The sequence below is a fragment of the Nicotiana attenuata genome, chromosome 6 (assembly GCF_001879085.1).
Source record: "Nicotiana attenuata strain UT chromosome 6, NIATTr2, whole genome shotgun sequence".
NCBI classification, from domain to species: domain Eukaryota; kingdom Viridiplantae; phylum Streptophyta; class Magnoliopsida; order Solanales; family Solanaceae; genus Nicotiana; species Nicotiana attenuata.
In genome coordinates this window covers 1,508,682-1,525,844 of record NC_031994.1, presented here as the reverse complement: position 1 = coordinate 1,525,844, position 17,163 = coordinate 1,508,682, and the positions used below count along the sequence as shown (strand labels likewise).

Genomic DNA, 17,163 nt, shown 5'->3' with positions numbered 1-17,163 from the left:
GGGACTGCTCCTCCCTTAACCAGAGGTCTCGAGTTCGAGCCTTGGGTATGAAAAAATCCTTGGTAGGGAGAGCTTCCCCCGAAAGGGGCCCTACGCGGCGCGAATCCGGATATAGTCGGGCTCCAATGCGGGTACCGGACACCGGGTGGGAAACCAAAAAAAAAACATATGATACAAAGTATTTTATTTTATTTGATTTTCGCCCTGCACTCATTGTAAGTTATTCATTTCTCAGTTCTTCTCCTTTTGTTCCAATGGCTACCAACTCATCAGACAACATTGTTCACCTTAATGAAGTGATTGTGGCAATGGTACCATTTCCTGAATATAGCCATCTCAACCAGCTTTTCATCGTTGCTCGTTTTATCGCCTCACATAATATACCAGTACACTTACTCTCTCTTGGTGAGCAGAGCCAAAATTTTAAGTTGCGCGTCCAAGGTTGTCTAGAGTTCTCCAACATTCATTTCAATGACCTTGTGCTACCTTCTGAAACAGAAGACACCGAATATGCTGGTGATGATCTGCCTCCAATTGTATCATTGTTGAAAAAGCTTAACGACCCCATTTATAAAACATGTCTTGAACTCTCAATCAACGCGAAAAGATTGATCATAATTCATGACAATCCGATGACTACTGCTATGGGGGATGTGCTTTCGTTCCCAAATGTAGAGTCGTATATTTTCCACTCCATTCCAGCTTTTACAAGATATTCTTTGTTCCGACAATGTATTGACTCAGTTGATGACGATCATGAAGAAATTCTTCCGCAACTGCAAGATGAGCTTCCGACAACAGAGAGTTGTTTTGGACAGTATATGGCATTGTTCGTTAGAATAGAACGCGAATGGAAGCTCAACGCAGGAGAAATCATGAACTCTTGTAGAGAAGTCGAAGGTAAGTACCTAGATTTACTTGCACATGAAAGTATAGACAAGAAGCCGTTGTGGGCTGTTGGTCCACTTCATATGCTGCTGCTAGAATCACATAACTCTAGTAACACGACTCGTCATGAATGCCTAGAGTATCTCGATATGCAAGATGTTAATTCAGTAATATTCGTTTCGTTTGGAACAAACACTAAACTCTCACAAGAACAAGTCAATGAGATAGCGCTTGGTTTAGAACAAAGCAACCATAGATTTATTTGGGTACTAAGACAAGCAGATAAAAAAACGGACATGAAAAAAGTTGAAGAAAAAGATGGAAAGATTGAATTACCAAAAGAATTTGAAGAAAGAGTAAAAGGAAGAGGAATGGTAGTGAGAAATTGGGTACCTCAATTGGAAATCTTGGGACATCCATCTACTGGTGGATTTTTAAGTCATTGCGGATGGAATTCTTGTCTAGAGAGCATTAGTATGGGAGTTCCAATAGCAGATTGGCCGAACAGTGCAGACCAGCCTTATAACGCTGTTTTTGTAACTAGCGTGCTAAAGGTTGGAATCTCTGTGTGTAGTTGGGATCGGAGAGAAGAATTGGCGACGGCAACAGCGGTTGAAAAGGCTGTCAAGACGTTGATGGCTACAACAGAAGGAGAAGAGATGAGGCAAAGGGCGATGGAGTTGAGCAATAAGATCAAGAACTCTGTTAGTCGTGGAGGACTTGCGCGCAAGGAAATGGAATCTTTCATATCATGCATTACCAGGTAAAGTTGTATCCGCGTGACCAATAGGTTACATGTTCGAGCCATGTAAGCAGCCACTAATGCTTGGATTAAAGAGTATGACTGCTTCCTTTGTTTCAATAAAACATTAGCTACCTTGTTATTTATGAGTTGTTACTCTTATTAGCACTGGTTTTGTACCAGCAATTTGATTTGTCCTTTTAAACTACTCTTTAAACTACTATTGCTACATGTTGATCATTTCGCTTGTTTTCTTATTATCTTGTTCTTGTTACTGCTTTCTTTTCTTCTTTCCTTGAGTCGGGGGTCTATCGGAAACAGCCTCTCTACCCTCAAGGTTGGGGTAAGATCTGCATACACATTACCCTCCCCATACCTCACTCGTGGAATTATACTAGGTTTGTTATTGTTGTTTCAATATGAACATAAGATCTGAATCAAGCAAAGATCTAATTCCGAATAGAGAAAAGTCCAACGTACTTAACATTTTGAGACGGGCGAAAAGAGCTACTCGAATAGAGCAAGATGAATATAGGAACATAAATTACTAATTTACAACTAAAAAAAGGGCGGCCCCGTGCACGAAGCATACCGCGTTCACGCAGGGTCTGATGAAGGGCCGCACATCAAGGGATGTGATGTAAATAGCCTACCCTAATGCACAACTAAGAATTTGATAAATATATGCACTCCGCTCTCAACTAGATATAGATTCTCATTACAGTAGATTCCCAAATTAAGATTTTCTTCCATTTAGTCAAGTAATCTGTATAAGTCTGCATAATATAATAGGATAGAGAGCTTAATGTTTCTCTTTAGATACAAAAAAAGTCATAAATTGCAGTGCTGGATTTCAATATATACTGACAGTTTAGCATAAAACCAACGTTTTAAAACATTTGATACGACACAATCTAAGTTGGCATGGCAAAAAGGAGAAGTTGTCTTATATAATAGATTTATAGGATGGAACTTAATTGCAGATGATATACAAGCGATGGACACTAAAGCATGTCGTCAACAACAACAACAAATTCAGTATAATTTCACAAAATAGGGTGGAGCGTGTCGTCAATAAGTGAATTTTTTTTATTTGGTAATATAAGAAATGAAAAGATTCCATTTCCTTACGCGCAAGTCCTACACGGCTAACAGAACTTTTGATCTTATTACTCAACTCCTTTGCCTTCTGTCTCATCTCTTCCCCTTCTGGCCTGAAGCGGACCTACATGGTCGGCAAAGGGGTCACAGGCACTCGGAAACTTCGGCGAAAAACTCCATATATATTTGCTAATTTCTTCAAGAAATAGTCAGATATTAACAAAGACCCCCGTACCAATCTTTATGAGCAGATAAATTTATATTGAATATAACGGTGCCTCCTTAACTGTCGAATCTTGGGTCCGCCTCTGCTTCTGGTGTTCCCATCAATGTGTTGACAGCTTTCTCAACCGCCTTTGATGTCACCAATTCTTCCCTACAAGCCCAACTTCTAACCGAAGTTCCAATTTTCAGCACGTTGGTCACAAAAACAGCGTTATAAGGTTGGTCCACATGGATCGGCCAAGTTGCTATAGGAACTCCCGTGCTAACGCTCTCCTTACACGAATTCCATCCATAGTGACTCAAGAACCCGCCTATAGATTTATGTCCCAAGATTTTCAATTGGGGCACCCAATTTCTCACCACCATTCCTTTTCCTTCCATTTTTTCTTCAAACCCTTTAGGTAATTTAAACTTCCCGTCTTGCCCTTCACATTTCTCGCTATCTATCTTTCTATCTGCTTCTCTTAGTACCCAAATAAACTTGTGGTCGCTCTGTACCAAACCAAGCGCAAGCTCATTCACTAGCTCCTGACTCCTGTGAAAATATAGTTGTTGTTCTAAACGAAACAAATATTACTGAACTATCATCTTGCTCGTCGAGAAATTCAAGACATTCGTGGCAATTTCTATCGCCACATGACTCGAGTGATTCGAGTATCATATGAACTGGACCAAGAGCTCACAATGGCTTAGATCTGACATTAGCAAGTAAATCTATGCATTTGCCTTCCAATTCTCTAGAAAAATTCATAAATTCACCAGTATTGGGATTCGGCTCACGTTCTTTTTTCACAAACTCGACTATATCAGATCCAAAACAATTCTTCACACGTGGAAATTCATCAAGTTGAGTGATCATTTTGTCATGATCCTCGTCAACTACATTAACAATTTGTCTGGATGCAGAATACACAGTAAAAGCTGAAATAGCATGAAAAGAGTAACACTCTACGTTTGAAACTGAATACACATCCCTCATATAACTTGTCATTAAAGAATCATAAATAATGACCAATTTACAAATAAATTCCTATGAAAGTCACAACTTTAAATTTTAAAAGTTAATCATAAAATACATAAACAGACACTTAAAGTTGGCCTCGTATGTCTCTCTCACACTCCAACTTACCAGGTCATTTCAACATGTTGTATGTGCATTATATAACCTAAACCAAGAGCCTGAAGATTATGTGGAGCATTGGTATAGGAAGGATCCTTCCTATACCAATATGGCATAATCTTCAGGCTCTTGGATTAGGTTATATAATGCACATACAGCATGTTGACATGGAATGCCTCTAAGCTGCCATAATCTACAAGTACATGTTTTCCTTCTCAAATCAACAATAAACCCTTTTACATCTTCATCTATTTCACATCCATATTGACCATTCTACATAAACTGACATCTCCTGGAAAGTTCCTTGCTCTCTTCTAATATCAACCTTGCCATAGGAGATATGTCTAATATCCAAGTTTCAGCAAATTTTAATATTTCAGCATTTCTAGTCATTATTTTTCTTCTAATTTTCTCCAACATAGTGATAATTGATTTGTGCCTAGGAGCTAAAATCAAAGAGTTAAAAGTCTCGCACATATTATTTTCAACAATGTCACACTTGGCATGCTCTTTAAAGTATGCCCTACACCATGTTTCTTTTCTGTACTTTAACAAGTCTTCACAAATATGCTTACCAAGCTTATCAAATTTTGCCATCTCCTCTTTTAATTTGACTTCATAACTTGATTTAGCACATCTTCAAAATTACTTTCTCATCTCCTCTCCTTTCGAGTGTTGCTGCCAGTTGGACTAGATGTGTCTTGCACACATCCTGTACTCACAGTCCGGTAGAAGTTCAAGTATAGTTGGCACAAGTCCCTATAAACAAGAATAAGACATTTAGTTAATAACATACAAAACAACAGTTAAAATTAGGAATAGAATAAACATCACATTACCTTCTGCATATCTGACATCACCAGTAAGCCCCTATCCACTTCCTAATTGAAGATCTTCTATCAGGTAATTAATGAAAAATGACCAGCTATAATTGGTCTCCTGGTCTACAACAACCCAGGCAATTGGAAATATTTGTTGGTTTCCATTCCTGCCAACTGCAACTAACAACTCACCCTTACAAGCATCCTTTAGAAAACGGCCATCAAAACCAACTTCTACATCCTTCTAACCAACCCCTCCTCAAAGCATCAAAGCATACATAGAAATAAACAAATAAAATTTTTCCAGGATCGAATTCTCTATTAGTCCTTACCCGACATGAGCTGCCATAATTGGTTAGTTTGATTTTTGATCAATATAATCACACAACCTAGCAAATTCTTGTTTCCAGTCACCCATAAACTCTTTCATAATCTTTTGCTTTGCCCTTTGACAGATTGTCCTACCAACATACAAACCTAATCTATCTCTACATAGCTCCTGAAGTTCCCAGATCTTCATATAAGGCTGTTTAGTAATCTCATCCTTGAATTCATTTGCAACAAACTTATAGGTACACAATTTGTTCTTGTTTGAAGTGTTGCATTTGTGCACAGGGTGATAATTTTTCACCATAAACTCACCTGAATCTCTGTCAAGTGCAGCATAAAACAACCAGTTGCATCTCTTTTCTTTGCATGTTGCCCTCACTCTTTCCTTTTCATTAGGTTTTAGTTTCAACTGGACTTTGTATTCAATAGCATACTTTATAACAACCTTCCTAAATTCTACAACATTCTCAAATATCATCCCAACTTCAAATATAGCCACAACACAATCATCATCATACCTTAGCTTACTACTATTTCTTCTAGCAGGTAGATCAACACCCCTAACAGCTTCAGGATCTAACTCATCTCTACTGTCATCACTATCTGCCTCTGAACTATCAATAAACTGCTCATCACCCCCTAACCTTCCTGTATATCTAGCAGCCTTGTTCCTTCCAATGTCTTCAAAGCCTCTATCAATTCCAGCTTCTCCTAGAGGTATTTCATTCTTTGCAACAATTTTCTTCTTTGGACCTTACCCTTTTGTTTACTCCTTTTTTCCCTACTAGATCTCAACTCTTCATCAACCTCTGAGTCATCTTCTGCAGGAATACCATCTCTTTGTGAGTCGGAGCTATTTTCCAGATCTGTTTCAGCCCCATCCACATTTTTCTCAGCATGTTGACTACTATCATCAACTACACAACATCAACCCTTTCCTTTTCTTCAGTTAATCCTTCATCCACCTCTATATTAATATTTTCTAAGTTTTCATTCTCACCACCTAGGTCTTTCTCAGCAGTAGTTTGAGTGTTAATATCACCATCATTTATTGCCCTAGCACCATCCGAAACATTATCTGTCTCACCTACTTCTGGCCCAGTTAGTAAAGTTGTCTGGCCCACAGTTTCAACCACCTCTGGCTCATTAACCACATGCAGCACATACAAATCCAAAAAATCACAATGTACTAGGTCTTTTACAATGTCTAACAGATGAGAATCAGATTCAACCTTGAAAGAGTCATCACTTTTTGAGGTTCTATAATAAAATACTTCAATAGTGGGGTACCCTAACTTTTTAGTATGATACAGCAGTTCCATCATCGAAAAATGACATTTATCAATAGGAAAAACTGCTTCGAGTTCCTTTTCCCCGACATATGCTAGGCCCCCATCATTGATAAATGCACCACCATAGTGAAAGCGTGTTATAATATAATCATCCATAAGATTCCCTCAAAGAAAACCCCAAAAATATATCACCAAAAGCTGAGAGAATATTTCGAAGGAAAACCCCAAAAAAATCCTAACTTTATAGAGAATTTCAAAAACCCTAAAATTGATCAATGCATGCTACATTAAGGGCAAAATAATACTTCTTGAGTCATAGACGGTCTAATAACATTAGTCATTGACAGTCTTCCCAAAAAACCAACTTGAATCTTCAAATCGTAATTGATAACTTCCGCAAATTAACCGTAAATAACTATACAACCCACATCATGCGAAACAAGAGATGATTTCGGTGATAAATCGAAGAGAATAAACTAGAAATACACTAAGAATCGAAGGTAATTGATGGAAATTTTGTCGGAATTTTCCGGACCTCTAATCGTCATTCTTCAATTGGGGTTAACGGGGAGAGAGAACGGGTGCCTACTTAGTAATGAACGGGTCTTTTAATTTTGTCCCTACTTAGAAATCTGATGTGGCATATTAAAACAGTTGGCGTCTTTTAATTAGTTAGCTTTCCACGTCAGTTGCGCTTAAAAAATACGCGCTTCACTTAATATAATACCTGGCCAAGTAGTCAACTAGTTGTGCCTAATTGGTATGGTTATGAACATAGTATTGTGTTCAATTGGAACAAAGCTAAGTTCAAGCGTCTAAATGGGATTTTCTGGCAACTTTAAAGATCTGTATATGTATTTGGCCTAGTCTAATACTTGACGGAAACTAACGGGTTTATCTTCTAATAAGATTTATTTTGGGGTCTTTTTCGTCCATCATTCCCAAATAGCCACATCATATTTCCATTTTCTTTCAATGCAATCATATCCAAGTTAAAAAGCAATTAAATTCAAGTTCGAACCAGCGCACCATCGTTGTCACTTACAACATAGAAATTGAAAAAAAGTAATTACTCTTTCTTCAATGTTAAGCAAAACAAATCACTATTTTTCCTCAAAAATAAAAGAAATGTTATAAGCTATATCACTATATACTCGAAGGTCGCATAAAAATTGTTACTCATGAATCTCACATAATCCTTGATATGTCATTGTCATGAGACATATGCGTCCTGAAATAGAAGTTTGCCTTCAATCTTATAGTCTTGATTGTAATTAATTCCAAAATTATAATTCTGAAATATCTCGATTCTGAACCACGCGCAGCTACCATGACAAAGGTCCGATACGTTGTTGTATTTCTGCAGATATTTCTCTTTCTAACAAAATAATTACTAGTACACCTACTGTGATTCCTAATAAATAGGGAGTAAGGTTGTAATATTAGGAACAAAAATAAGGGAAACTATCAGTTATGTCTGCTCATAAGCAAATCAGGATAAAAATTGGTCAATTCATAAAATATTACCAATAATGGCCAAATGTTACCAATATTAATTAGTCAATTAGCTATTTGTAGCAAAAAAAGTCAAATTTTTGCTTTCTTTTGAGTGGATGTTGTTGGAATAGATTGGGTACATTTGAACCTCGATTTTGGAATGATTTGATGGAGTTTTGAGGTGATTTGAATTGAAAATTCAAAGTAGAAGACGAACATGGAAAAGGATGATATGTGTATCACATGTATATCCATATATACTTGTGTGTGAGATATATGTGTGATATATTGATCACGCTCAACTATGCCTTATAAAAAGGACTAAGCGGTCGTTGCAAATATAATCCGGCTACAAGTCCGGAGTCGAATCCCACAGAGAACTAAGGCTTAGCTACAACTGTTCAATATCACCAAGAAGATAAGCTTGAATAATTTCCAACTAATAGATATTAAGATTCTTGTGTTTAACTAATTAACTAACAAATTAAAATAGTAATATAACAACTAAAGATACAAAGGGTTAGAGACAAGATTAAGAAGGTCTAGAGTTATGATTTCCCCTATTGTCGGAATCCTTCCCGCTACGTTTTCTATGAAGTCGCCTAAGTATTCTCTACCGATCATGAGAGCTTTGAGTGTTGTAATTCTCTCCCAAGTAACTACCACAATTTACTAATCTCCCGAATTACGCTAGCTGGCATTAAGTACGGCTCACTCGGATCGCACCAAGGTTTCGTTATCCCTAATCCCACCTTTAAACCCTCCGTATTGATCCCTCATATACGTTAGGAGTGATATTGTTCAACAACTACCTAAATATGCAATCTCTCCCGAGTAATACACACTAAATAGGCACAGTCGATTGAGAGCTCTTCAACTAACCACAATAATAACGTAGTTGAACGAATAGAGAAAATACTACGGTAAAACTATATTAACGTACAGGAAAATCATCCTCCAATAGGTTCCATCAAAACCCTAGATAACAAATTAGCTATTCATAATAGTATGCATAACTACAATACTAGAATTCATAACCAATAAAGAAAATAGGAAGAAGGAAGTGAAAAACTCATAGAAGAATTCTCCACCTTGCTCCTAGTGTGTTCTTGCCTCCTTAGGTCGAATCTCCGGTCTCCTTAGTCTCCTTAGGTCTAAAGTGTCCAAACTCGATCTCCCCTCAAAAGTGACGTTTTTAGGTCTATTTATATGTGTAGGACAAGACCTAAATGTGTAGGTCAAATCCTAGTCAAGCCGGGAAACAAATTAAGTCTTCAAAACTCGGACTGGACCTGGCCTTTGGCTGGCCTCGCCAGGCTAAAGCCTGGTTTAGTCTGGCCTTTGGCTGGCTTTTGCCTGGCCTTTCCTTTCACCGTTCTTGAGCACAGTTTCAACGTGTATCCCTTTTGCTCTACTTTCATCTCCAATTTACCTACACATAAAATAGACTCCATTACGCGCAAATAAAGTGTAATTCATCATTAAAAGCATATATAGTGCAAGGCAAATAATGTACGAAACTATAGAATTATAGCCACACATCATATATGTTTGATACATGTGTAGCAGAAGAATTTTTTAAACTCGATTTTAACTACAAATTTTGATACCATACCAATCCAAATCACCTCAAATCTTGCTCAAATTTTGTATATTGCATATTTGCCTAATTTTTTTTAATATTGTATATCAATAGTAATGAATTTTGACTCCAAATCCAAACTAGTGTAACTTACTTTCAAACTTCGTTAAATTTTGTATTGTCTCATTTTGTTTTAATGAATCACAACAATACTCATTAAATATATATTTTTTGCCTTTATTTTTTAATGTTATATATTATTGATAATTTTTTTGGCTATTTTTGATAGCATGACTAAAATGGCTAGTTATTAATAAATAGTGTCTTTTTGTGATACATTCTCATAAGATTCCCAAAAATAACAATGAAAAAGTTGACATGGGAATGTGCAACTAAAAAATGTAGAATTTAGGCTTAATAAAGGAATCTAAAACCTTTGTTCATTTCCTAATGGCCAATTGTGTTCAATGAAGCGAAGACCTAGTCGTTGTTGCGTTGTAGTTATTTTTTACATGCCTAAAAATTAAGCACTAAATTTAACAATGTAATAAGAGTTTAAGTTGTAGTGTTATACTCATGGGCTACAATCAAACTCTACCAGCAAGAGATTCAATGGGATGGACAGGATCTCTCTACCTTTAGCCGGATGTCTCAGGTTCGAACCCCGAGAGAAGAAATAGGAGCCGCTTCTCCTTAAGTGGACCATATACATTGCAAAACTGTATTAGTTGGTCTCAGTGGCGGAGGCAGAATCTCTGCGAAGGGGGTTTAAAAAAAAAATTTGTAGCTAGTGGGAATTGAACCTATGACCTTATGATGGTTTTGAACCCCCTTACCACTAAACTACACTTTTGGGTTGTGTTAAGGGGGTTCAAAACTTAATATATAGAGATAAAAATCAGATTTTTCCTTATATATACAGTGTAATTTTTCAGCGAAGGGGGTTCGGGTGAACCCCCTTGCGCCCCCTAAATCCGCCCCTGGTTGGTCTGGTGGGTTCCGGATACAGATTATACCAAAAGAAACACATAAATTTCATACAACAACAACAACAAATCCAATATATTCCTACAGGTGGGGTCTGGGGAGGGTAGCGTGTACGCAAACCATACCCCTACCTAGTGAAGGTAGAGATACTGTTTCCAATAGACCTTCGGCTCAGAAAGGGAAAACACATAAAGTCTATGATAAGCAAGAAATTGTTAACATGAGATAATCACACATTAAACTTCATAAATATTTTTACGTTGTTAGTGTATATATAAAACTACAATCCTTATATTAGGAAAAATTAACATGCTATATACGCCTATATATGGTGCCGGCTCCCTTAAATGGTGCTTCTATTGGCTGCTATTTTAGCCGGCTCATGCAGTATATTCTCATAATAAACTAATTAACAAACATACAAAAGGATCAAAAAATGGATCAGTTGAACACTTCAAACTTCAGTTCAAAACCATTTTTAAACTTCTCTATATAAATGGTTTAATACTTGCTCTTTTCTGTTATAAGTGAGATCCTCTCTTGCTTTAGTTGCTATTTGGTTCAAGAATATTAGTATTAAGAAGATGAAGATAGTGACATTATTATTGGTGTTGTTGTGTTACTTTTGTAATCAAGATTTTGTATCAGCTCAACTTAAAGTTGGTTTCTATAGTTCTAGTTGTCCAAAGGCTGAAAGTATTGTGAAAAGTGTAGTGCAGGAGAAGTTCAAAAATGACCAGTCCATTACAGGAGCTTTACTTCGCTTACATTTTCATGACTGTGGTGTTAGAGTAAGAATCTTGAATTTGTTTCTCTTTGGATGTATAATTTTGCAGGTTAATTATATTTAGTAGATTGATCATATATCCAATAAAATTTAAGCTATATAAGCTCATTTTAACCTATAGTATAGTAGGTTAATTATATTTTTATCGTATTATGAATTAACGCTTGTCATAGAGAATTATCTTTAATTACCATATAAGTGACACGATCGTGTAAATATATTGTATATTGTCAGCGTATATAGAACTTGATTTTAACGTATATACTATGATTGTGCAAAGAGTTACTACACTATTTGTTATCAACTTTTAGCTAACTCCTAGAGTATTAGTTATCTAGTGGAGCCACATAATAGTATAAAAAATAGGAACCAAAACTATTTTTATGAAGCATTTAGCTTTTCTTATTTAAGGGGAGCCTTGGCGTAACTGGTAAAATTATTGTCATATGATCAGGAGCTCACGGGTTCAAGTCATGGAAATAGCCTCTTACAGAAATGTAGGTAAGGCTGCGTCCGGGGCTTCCTCGAACCCCGCGCATAGCAGGAGCTTAGTGCAACGAGTTGTCCCTTTAGCTTTTCTTACTATTCTTACTATGTGTTCATTGCAAACTATTAGCTTGAATTCTTTTTGTTAGTAATCTTTTCCTAATTGTTTCAGGGTTGTGACGCATCGATACTGATAGATTCAGATCCAACCAACAATCAAACCTCAGAGAAAGATTCTAATCCAAACTTCACAGTACGAGGTTATGAAGTAATTGATGAAATTAAGGAAAAATTAGAAGCTAATTGTCCTTCAACAGTTTCATGTGCGGACATCATAACACTAGCTACTCGCGACACAGTTGCCTTAGCCGGAGGACCAAAATACACTATTCCAACGGGCAGGCGCGACGGCCTTGTGTCGAACGCCTCAGAAGTGGACTTACCCGGCCCGAATCGTTCAGTGCCAGAAATTTTAGCATTCTTCAAAACCCTAGGCCTAAACAAAAATGACATGGTGACATTATTAGGAGCTCATACAGTTGGAGTTGCACATTGTTTCTTTTTTCAGTCTCGGGTTTCGAATTTTCGAGGTACAAGGAAACCTGATCCCATAATGGATCCTGAATTGGTTACAAAACTTTTCAAACTTTGTAACACGTCTACCCCACCAACAACATTGGATGATGTTCCAACAACATTTTTGGATCAAAATACATCTTTTGTAGTTGACAATCAATTTTATAAGCAAATCTTGTTGAAGAAAGGGGTTTTGAAGATTGATCAAGAACTTGCTTTGGATAAGTTAAGTGCACCAATTGTTTCAAAATTTGCAACCAATGGAAATGCCTTTAGACAGAGTTTTGCTAAGGCTATGGTCAAGATGGGAAGTATTAATGTACTAGTAGGGGATGATGGAGAAATTAGAAAAAATTGCAGGGTCTTCAATAAATAATCCTAATTAAAATGTTGTAAGTGTTATATTGTTGGAGTTATTAAATCAATACTATGTTCTTATTATGTATTATCTGATATTTATTCAACGCCAGTTTGAATTAACTAGACTTTTGTGGGCTAGGAGATTTGGAAGAAAGGAAATGAGAGTTAAAAATATTGGTTTCTCTAATTTCATTCATCTTTTTAATTTTATGACAAGGTAACCTAATGTATTAAGCTCCAACTATATGGTCATATTGCAATAGCTCTTTTTAACAGCCCAGCCCGCTAGTGATATTATCCGCTTTGGGCCTAGGCCTTCACGGGTTTAAAACGCGTGAAGTTCTCCCTTCGTAAACTGTCGTGACAGCACCTAGTCTCAACGACTAGGTAAGCCTAACAATTTGCGGAAAATGAAATAAAGATGCGAAAACTAACAATTAACAGGTATTATGATAAAGGAGTTTAAAATGCCGTTTGGCATATACAATAACAACACTCTCAAACTGAACATAACACTCCCAAAACCCGGAATCTCATGAATCACAAGCTAAAGAAATACATAGTGTTCTAACTCCAGAAGTCTAAAAGGAAGAAAATACAAAAAGTCTATAACTGAAGGGAGAATAGAGAGAGACTTCTAGGTCTGCGGACGCGGCAGATATACCTCGAAGTCTCTGGATCGCCTCGCCTCAGGGATAGTATGGCTGAGCAGAAGAACCTGGATCTGCACACGAAAACATGTGCGGGAAAGGGCATGAGTACACCACGGCGGTACCCAGTAAGTGCCAAGCCTAACCTCGGTCGAGTAGTGACGAGATCAGGTCAGGGCCTTACTGGTTATATATATAGCAAGGTAAAACAGTATGAAATGCGACATTATAATTAAAATAGTAACAGTCAATAGAGATGAAATCACAGAAAGAAATAACTCAGTACACAGAGATAGCAACAGGGGATCTCCCAGGATAACGTCCCGTAGTCCCAAACATAAATGTATAGAGGATCTCCCGATACCATCCCGTAGTCCAAAGTGTAAATGTGCAGGGGGGATCTCCCGGGATACCGTCCCGTAGTCCCAAATATAAATGTGCAGGGGGGTCTCCCGGAATACCGTTCCGTAGTGCCAAAGTAAACAGACAGGGGGGATCTCCCGGGATACCGTTCCGTAGTCCCAAAGTAAATACGCAACCAAATCAATATACACAACAGTCTCAGCCAGAAAGTATACAGTTCTATTCAAGTTAGCATCAAAGAAACATGTAATTTCTACCCTAAACATGCTGCACGGAATCCAAGTAAACAGTTTAAACAGATAAGACAGTTAAGGCACGTAGGCATGCTTTCCTAAGCTAAGCAGGAGGATACATGAACTAGAAATTCTCAATTCAATGAAAGCATAGATATTTACTTAATGAAAACGGGGTTTTTCAACAATTCGCATGTGTACGCACTCGTCACCTCACGTACACGGCATTCACGTAACAACAGTACCAAAATCTTAATGGGAGTTTCCCCACACAAAGTTAAGCAAGCCACTTACCTCAAACCAAGCTCAAATCAATCTGAAATCACGCTCTTGCCACGAGTATCCAACTCCCCAAATCTAATCAAATCAATTTCATAACGTAAATATAACTACAAACAACTAATTTAGCTAATGAAATCGAAGCTAAGGCAAGCAAATAGAAAAATGCTCAAAATCCTCCCGGGACCCACGTCTCGGAATTGGGTAAAAGTCACAAATTATGAACACTCATTCACTCACGAGTCTAACCATACCAAAATCACTCAAATCCGATACCAAAATCTCGATCAAATTTCCAAAATTCGGCCTAAGAACTTTTCTAATTTTTTTCCAATTTTCACCCCAAATCCGAAATTAAATGATGAAATTAAGCTTAGATTAATGGGATATAATCAAAAAGGAGTTAGGAATCATAATCCACAAACTTCCTCCGAAAATCTCTACAAATTTCGCCTCCTACCGAGCCGTTAATCCAATTTTTGAGTTATGAACTCAAACCCTCATTTTTGGATTTTAAATTCTGCCCAGATGCGTCTTTCTTCGCGAACGCGATGAACAAAAATTCCACTGGCCCAAATTCCTCCTTCGCGAACGCAAGGGTCCTCTCGCGAACGCGCAGCTTCAGCTGCCAGGACCTTCGCGAACGCGTAGAGCAACTTCCTGAGGTCCCAGCTGCTCCGCCTTTCCTCTTCGCGAATGCGCTCAGCTCCTCGCTCGCGATGCTTCCGCTGGCCAACCTTCGCGGACGCGATCTCCCCTTCGCGAACGCGAAGAACAAATGTCTGCAACAGAAAAACCCAGCAAATCTGCTATCCTTCTAAGTCCAAAAATGACCCGTTGAGCATCCGAAATACACCCGAGGTCCCCGGGACCTCAACCAAACATACCAACCAAGTCTAAAACTCAACCAAACATACCAACTAATCCTAAAACACCATACGAACTTAGTCGAGCCCTCAAATCACATCAAACAACGCTAAAACCACGAATCACCCTCCAATCCAAACTTATTGAACTTGAAATTTTAAAATTCTACAACCGATGTCGAAACCAACCAAATCACGTCCGATTGACCTAAATTTTGCACACAAGTCATATTCAACACTACGGACCTATTCCAACTCCCGGAATCGGATTCCGACCCCGATATCAAAATTTCACTATCGGTCCGAAACTCCAAAAATTCAACTTTCGCCATTTCAAGCCTAAAAAGGCGACGGACCTCCAAAACATGATCCGGACACGCCCGAAATTACCCAACGGAGCTAACAAGATCGACGGAATTCCGTTCCGGAGCCGTCTTCACACTGTTCCGACTACGGTCTAAATTCTAAGTCTTAAGCTCACATGTAGGGACTAAGTGTCCCAAAACAATCCGAAACTCAAAATGAATCATCCCGGCAAATCACAATAGCAGAAATAGACACGGGGAAAGCAGTTAATAAAGGATCGGGGCGTAAATTCTCAAAACGACCGGCCGGATCGTTACACTCTTATTGTTACGCCGAGACTTCTTGTTCATTCTCCGACGTGGTATTTTTGTTTAAGACTACACAAATATATTGTCTAACATCCTCTAACAAAAGTATACCATTTTGTTAATATTCAATGTTGAAGTTGTCCTTAGTGCATGTTCAATGCTTGACAATTGTTTATCTATAAACCATATTTAACCCTTGCGGATAGCGAAATCGAAATTAATGTACATTTATACATATAAAAGAAGGAGACATTAAAAGAAAATGTTTGACAAACTTGAAGAAAGACCATCACCAATTATACAGAAAACTTGTGGAAAGAGCGAGTTACTTACATTGTTATGCCATCATCATTGTCCTTTTTATTTCACTTTTAGTACACATAACCTTTATTTAAGTTTGATTATATTCGTACAATTATCAAAGTATTATATGGATATCCAGTAAATTAAAAAAACGATAATAAAATTGTTAAAGCAAGTCTTGAACTAAAGATTTTTTGCCCCATTAAAACTAATAATTGATATATATTTAAACAGCATCAAAATCTAGTGTCTTATAATAGTTTAACTTTTTTCATTTGCCTTAACTGTCTTCTTTTTTACATTTTGCCTCTTCAATTTGAGGCTATAAGTAATATAAACAACTTAATATGGCAAAACAACTAAACATGAAACAAAGTTCAAGGGCAAAAGAGTCAACCATGGCAAACAGTTCCTAGTAAATTTCCTCAAAAGAACCTCTATAGTATCTTCTTTTTTTTCAAGTGAAGGTGCATGTATTAAATTTTATTCTCATCAAAGTGTCATTTATCTCCAACTATTATATTTGATATTATTTATATTATTAATAAGGGGTTTTGACACAGTTACCTACAAAAATAAAACTATTTACCCTTTTCTACCCATTTGTTTTCCTACCCATAAACTAATTACATTTCCTACCCATAGTAGATTTTGTGGGGAATTTTTTTTTATTCTCCAATTCTTTTTTATTTCTATGCTTCTTTTCTTTTCTTTTCTTTTTCTTTTCTCCTTTTTTTTCTCGTTTTCTTCTTCTTTTTTTCTTTTTTCCTTTTCTAATTTCATTTAACTTCCTTTTTTATATTCTTTTTTTCTTCATATTCTAATTTTATTTACTATTTTCACTATTTTTTGTTATTTTTTTTTAATATATTACTAAAGAAAAANATCTTAGATCAAAACACTATGTATGGATGGTATGAACTGCCTAAACAAGAATTCTTGAACAGCAAACAACCAGTTCAGATATTCACGACCAAGAAGTACTGGATTCTCTTTCGGATAGGCCCTTGAAAGGAGAAGGAAGGCTGGAATGCCAACAGCGTCTATTATATTGAATTTAC

The 17,163-nt window shown here is 37.1% G+C and overlaps 4 protein-coding genes across 4 annotated transcripts; 2 read left to right on the top strand and 2 right to left on the bottom strand.

Moving 5' to 3' along the window:
* On the top strand, window positions 255-1,655 carry LOC109227567 (zeatin O-glucosyltransferase-like). The gene has a single exon (XM_019392768.1). It carries the CDS (start codon window positions 255-257, stop codon window positions 1,653-1,655), a length of 1,401 nt encoding a protein of 466 aa, XP_019248313.1.
* On the bottom strand, window positions 3,014-4,933 carry LOC109227566 (zeatin O-glucosyltransferase-like). The gene is made up of 4 exons (XM_019392767.1): window positions 4,916-4,933; window positions 4,799-4,835; window positions 3,640-3,877; window positions 3,014-3,491 (listed from the first exon to the last, which is right to left on the bottom strand). Exons 1-4 carry the CDS (start codon window positions 4,931-4,933, stop codon window positions 3,014-3,016), a joined length of 771 nt encoding a protein of 256 aa, XP_019248312.1.
* LOC109227565 lies at window positions 4,155-6,675 on the bottom strand. The gene is made up of 4 exons (XM_019392766.1): window positions 6,228-6,675; window positions 6,061-6,144; window positions 4,916-5,980; window positions 4,155-4,835 (listed from the first exon to the last, which is right to left on the bottom strand). The coding sequence occupies exons 1-3, from the start codon at window positions 6,673-6,675 to the stop codon at window positions 5,253-5,255; spliced, it is 1,260 nt and encodes a 419-aa protein (XP_019248311.1). The 3' UTR covers window positions 4,155-4,835; window positions 4,916-5,252.
* On the top strand, window positions 10,933-12,810 carry LOC109227564 (peroxidase 44-like). The gene is made up of 3 exons (XM_019392765.1): window positions 10,933-10,972; window positions 11,234-11,376; window positions 12,031-12,810. Exons 1-3 carry the CDS (start codon window positions 10,933-10,935, stop codon window positions 12,808-12,810), a joined length of 963 nt encoding a protein of 320 aa, XP_019248310.1.

Coding starts and splice junctions, on each gene's coding strand:
- LOC109227567 (XM_019392768.1), top strand. CDS start 255: ATGGCTACCAACTCATCAGACAACATTGTTCACCTTAATGAAGTGATT.
- LOC109227566 (XM_019392767.1), bottom strand. Junction 3,878..4,798: donor ACTTGAACTTCTACCGGACT/GTGAGTACAGGA, acceptor ATGCTATTTCAG/CTTTTACTGTGTATTCTGCA. Junction 3,492..3,639: donor AATGTCAGATCTAAGCCATT/GTGAGCTCTTGG, acceptor ATATTTTCACAG/GAGTCAGGAGCTAGTGAATG.
- LOC109227565 (XM_019392766.1), bottom strand. CDS start 6,675: ATGGATGATTATATTATAACACGCTTTCACTATGGTGGTGCATTTATC. Junction 6,145..6,227: donor TGCTGAGAAAGACCTAGGTG/GTGAGAATGAAA, acceptor GATGTTGTGTAG/TTGATGATAGTAGTCAACAT. Junction 5,981..6,060: donor CTCCGACTCACAAAGAGATG/GTATTCCTGCAG, acceptor CAAAAGGGTAAG/GTCCAAAGAAGAAAATTGTT.
- LOC109227564 (XM_019392765.1), top strand. CDS start 10,933: ATGGTGCTTCTATTGGCTGCTATTTTAGCCGGCTCATGCA. Junction 10,973..11,233: donor TATTTTAGCCGGCTCATGCA/GTATATTCTCAT, acceptor ATTTTGTATCAG/CTCAACTTAAAGTTGGTTTC. Junction 11,377..12,030: donor TTCATGACTGTGGTGTTAGA/GTAAGAATCTTG, acceptor TAATTGTTTCAG/GGTTGTGACGCATCGATACT.